This window comes from Acyrthosiphon pisum, chromosome A2 (assembly GCF_005508785.2).
Source record: "Acyrthosiphon pisum isolate AL4f chromosome A2, pea_aphid_22Mar2018_4r6ur, whole genome shotgun sequence".
Lineage (NCBI taxonomy): Eukaryota > Metazoa > Arthropoda > Insecta > Hemiptera > Aphididae > Acyrthosiphon > Acyrthosiphon pisum.
The window spans coordinates 61,711,842-61,716,928 of record NC_042495.1 but is presented as its reverse complement, the minus strand read 5'-3'; the positions used below and the strand labels follow the sequence as shown (position 1 = coordinate 61,716,928).

Here is a 5,087-nt window from a genome sequence, read left to right as displayed (position 1 = left end):
GAATGCTACAGACTGCATGAGTAAAACGATGGTACTCTCTCTTGGGCCGGAGGATAGTGCCACTTCACCATCGAAATCACGATTGTTACTATTTATCGCCATCACTACCAAATTCTTTTAACCAGCATAAGGTGGAAGCAATGGAATACAAGTAATTTTTTGAGGCAAATTTGAATTATATTTTTTATCATATTATTTTACACAGTCTTAGACTATAAACTAATCTGATTAGTTCCACTCTCGGCCACCATTTTATTTCATTTGTTCAACAATTGTGATTTCGATAGTGAAGTGACACTACCATGTATTATAACTACCTTTCTACAGACTATAGTATAGTACAATGTTGTACGGTGATCGTACGCTCGCTAAGTAACTATTCTCTATAGTGGCATTATTTTTATACTCTGCTGTTGTAAATTCTTTTATGTGATAAGTCGTAGTGACTAGTCAGTCACTAGTTATAACTGAACAACGATCAAAAATTAAAATCAATGTCAAACTTTTTATATTCTCTTTTTATATATTCACTATTACGTATTATCTCCAAATAAATAAATGCGCATTACTACGTTGATACCAATGTAGAAAGTTCTTTTTTTGCGTGATTTTTTACTTGCTTTTGGTTGGATATACGTGAATATTTATTGTCTCATTCTCATAGTAACATAATAAATAATTATAAATAAAAACCATGGAAAATGGAAATACAAGTAAATGTTGGTTGTTTTCCAAGAGAAGATTAGTAGTTTCTTGAAATACATCATAGCTATCACAACATTTTTCAAATGCTTCCTCTAAACCTATTATGAAATATTATGAAAAGATCCTATCCTAACTATATTCTAAAATATATTTATTTATAATTATTCACCGTGATATGATGCTGCCTACAATAGCAGGCGAAAACCAAAGGTTTGCTCGCAAACACGAGACGAAGCTAGATCACCATGTCAATCCATTGGCCATCCAACTATTTAATAACTCCAAAGATATCAGACGTCTTAAGCATCTGAAACCATATGACTTAGTTTAAGATTTTAGATTAAGGCAGGAGGCACTTCATTGGAAGTTACTCCATCAACGTGTAATATATATATATATAATTTACCAATATATAGTATGTAAAATATGTATAATTGTCAAACATATTTATAAAGACCTTTGGGATCGTTTAAATAATATAAAGCCTTAGGGCATTAAAAAATTGTTTTTTACTTAGATATACCTTATGCGATTCTATGTGCGTTTAATACTTATTGAATAAAAGAAATTCAAAATTGTATGATTTAATCATATTTTTCATTCAAGTCACATTTATTATCAGTTCTCTAGTCAACGACTTTTTGAAGGATTCATTCATGATAAAATGCACCTACGACAATAGTGGCAACTAGATTATTATTTTCAAACTTGGTTTTGACGTATTTATCTCTACTAATATCGCGTAAAAATTTAACTTTTGATAACACTCCTTGGCTTTTCTTTTCCACAATTCCGACAATGCAAACTATTTTATACCTGAAATAATATAAGAAAGTAAATGATAAATAGCATTACATTTATTGAAAGTGCGTTTCCTGACATCCTAAAATCGAAATACCGAAAATGTTTGGTATTAAAAGTAGATAAAACAGTTTAAAAAATTAAAATGTTATATATATACACTGAGGCTCTGGAAGTCTGGAAAATACGTTTTTAAGTACCTATGTGGATGTCAGGCTTACGTAACCATGGCAATCTACAACCACAATTCAAGTTATTAAAATTTCAACTTGAAAATTGTTCAGCACCTGTTAAGAGTTAAGACTAATATTTTAAAAAGGAATTTCGCTCTAGAAAAAATTATAAATTATAAAATATTATAATTTTTTCACGTTCTTAAAAAACAATCTGTTCATAGGCCGTAGGTACTTTAATATGTTTGTCCTCCATTATTATTATTATATACCACAGATAACAGATAAGTTGAAGATTTAACTATATAATTGGGAATAGACTCTGGTTTTATGGAAAAATTTTGAAAAATTGTATTACTTTTTTATTAAAATAATAATATATTATGATCATAAATCTTAATACATCATGATGTATAATAACTATCTATAATGTATTTTAATCAACTTTCAACAGGGCCACCACTATTTGTCCAAATCTTGTAATTGCCTTAGCAACGTGATTACCTTTTTTGGGTGGCAACTTTTCCATTTGGCTAATTTAAAAAAAAATTTTTTGTTTAAATCCATTGCTTTAACATTTTAATAATAATATGCAATAGTGGCAGGATTTTTTACTATATATAAGCAACTCAACTACAACCGATTTATATGTAGGGATAAAAAGTTTCTAATTTATTACTAGAAAGTAGAAAACCTAATATATTTTTATCAGATGCTTCATTGAACAAACAAATCAAACAAATACCATAGTTACTTATTAAAATTCAAAAACAATTATTTACATATGTACTTAAATTAACTATTCTGTTAATTTTTATTTTGACTAGGTAAGCTATTTAATAAAAATATCAAAATATTTTACCTATCAAAATCCATTTCCCGAATTCTATTTCTTACGTTAACTGAAATATTAATACAGATTTGTATTGCTTCATTTTGGTCGTACTTAGTTTCGTCGTTAAAATGGCTTTCAATTTCAGTTTTTAATACTACCTTGGCTAGGCGTTCGTCGAATGGTTTTTTCGAATCCATTCTGTACGTGTTCTCATATTTAATAATATTTTCCTATATTTGTATAATGTATTTAATTAGTTTTACAATCATCAACACGACGACACCAATTCAATAATGTTTGCTTGTTATATATTACAGGCAACAATTTATATAGGTATCAAAGCAATTAATAGTTGTTTGCAAATCGTTTGGTATATAGTTATCTACTACTAATGTAGTACTAAAACTATATACTAAGCAACTTAACTGCTTTATGAGTATTCTGTATAGCCTGTATATGTATTTCGTCGAAATGAAAAGTTACTAATAACTTTTAGAGTTTATTATTTTATTTTTATATTAAATTTATTTATACTTATCATATTGTGTTAAATTGTAATTTAATGTAGGAGTTATAATCATTAGTCACACATATATGTGTATGTTCCAAATTGCGTTAAGTCAATCAGCCATCAAAATTGTACCTTTTTAATAGCTCAATTGCATCCGCAGTAGTATTGCTGTTAAAGTGATAAATTGATAACATCTAGGTATCATCTTAAGACAAATCTTGGGAATAACGAATAATTTTTACGAAAATAAACTTACGACTGAACCTACTATTGTGTGGATATACCTAACTTAAAGTAGGTACCTATAATAGGTAAATGAAAAAATATTAAAATGTTTAATGTCGGAAGCAGTATAATACTCGCAGTTAATATAATGATTGAAGAAACATAAATATTGATATATTGACATTTTATACTTTGACTGTTGGGGTAATTCAGTTACCTCGACTTTTATGTTGGGATGCACTCGGGACGATTACACGAAAAAATTTAGAATATAATTAAAAAACATTTTGGAACGCATTCGGGTGATCTCATAGACGCTTATACAAAGAAAGTGAGAAAAAGAATCTAATTTTAGGCCGCGTTTTAATATATTTTATGAATTCATTTAAAATTTAAAATTATATTTATATGCTCGACAGTTTATAGTAAAACAGATAACAGAATATTTTTCTAAATCTAATAACGACATTGAAAGCAAGAAGACTATAAACTTTTGGTTTCTCAATAAATGCCAAATTTTTTTTTTTATGATTTCTCAGAATAATATGTTTATTATTTGAATAATTTGTCATTGTTATCATCACATGTAACGTATATATTAAAGTTTTTCGAAATAAAAAAATGATCATAAAATTAAATAAAACAAACTTTGAAACAAGTCATTTTTTGTAGGGATAATGGTAGAAACTAATGGATAAAGTACAAAAATATTCATTGATAAAATATACATAATATCAACTATACTGCTAGATCGGCTCAATCCAAAAAAAAAAAGCTCAATTTGTTTTTGAATAGTTTTTAGGATGAAAAAAAATCATAAAGTAACAAAATTAGGACCTATAAACTTAAAAGGCTTCAATAACAGCTATAGAGTTATGATGTTATATAATTCAATTTTTTACTTCTGAAATATTAAGATTATCGGTATCTTCAGCATCGATCTCTGCCGGATAGAAAGATAAAATACTATCCTCTTCCTGTAATTCATGTATTTGTTCATCTAGTGATGGTTCTCTAAACGACATTGTTATTAATTTCAAGAAACCTTCTAATATTGATTTATTTTATTATATTCTAGAAATGTTTTTCTGTCAAAAACTAACACAGTATTAAGTAAGTAGTAACTTATTTGTTTTTAGGACGAGTTGTTTATTTTTACATTATTGTTTACAAAATTGCCAGAGTACCTATTTAAAAGGTGTTTGGTTGTTAAGCTAGTAAATTAAAACGAGTTGTAGATAAACGACAATTTATTAACTTGAGTTAATTATTAACATTAACAGCACTGCTAAGTGCCAACCACTAAACTTGTCGAATTTCAAAAATCCCCGGGAAACTCTGTCACTTGATAATAATATAGTGATTACGCCCTAGGAGCAGACACGATTTAAGGTATACAGTTTGAACATCGGCCTATGATATTATGCATTTTTCAAGACCGTCAAATTGAGTCTCCAAATCAGCTGTGGAACTACCGACTGGCGCCATCTAGCTGAATTTATGTGGATACTCAACAATCCAAAACGTACTATGTCAACGGTCGTATACTCGTATTATAGTCGTATGTACTAAATTAGTAACTTCCTACTCAACTTCTAAGTTTAATATTTAATGTTTATACTTTGTACCTAATATGATTATAAACTAATATGAGTTAACTGAAGATTAATAATTAACTTGATATTCTAGTTATGAAAAAGTATATATTTTGTCATGATTCTGGTGGTTTTAAACTTTTAAATGTTAAAAGATATAGCGATTATAATATATGAATAAACGTCAAAAAGGTTATACAATATTAAATAATAGCATTAACTTAGTTTACTAAATTATAGTT

General features: G+C 27.7%; 2 protein-coding genes across 3 annotated transcripts in view; both read right to left on the bottom strand.

Moving 5' to 3' along the window:
- Nucleotides 1-5,087, bottom strand: part of LOC100568890 — a 157,753-nt gene that overhangs the window by 56,831 nt on the left and 95,835 nt on the right. The gene's annotated exons all lie outside the window — the stretch shown is intronic.
- Nucleotides 1,286-4,769, bottom strand: LOC100568791 (tctex1 domain-containing protein 2-like). Its single transcript, XM_003242411.4, has 3 exons — nucleotides 4,153-4,769; nucleotides 2,542-2,744; nucleotides 1,286-1,521 (listed from the first exon to the last, which is right to left on the bottom strand). The coding sequence occupies exons 1-3, from the start codon at nucleotides 4,273-4,275 to the stop codon at nucleotides 1,356-1,358; spliced, it is 492 nt and encodes a 163-aa protein (XP_003242459.1). The 5' UTR covers nucleotides 4,276-4,769; the 3' UTR covers nucleotides 1,286-1,355.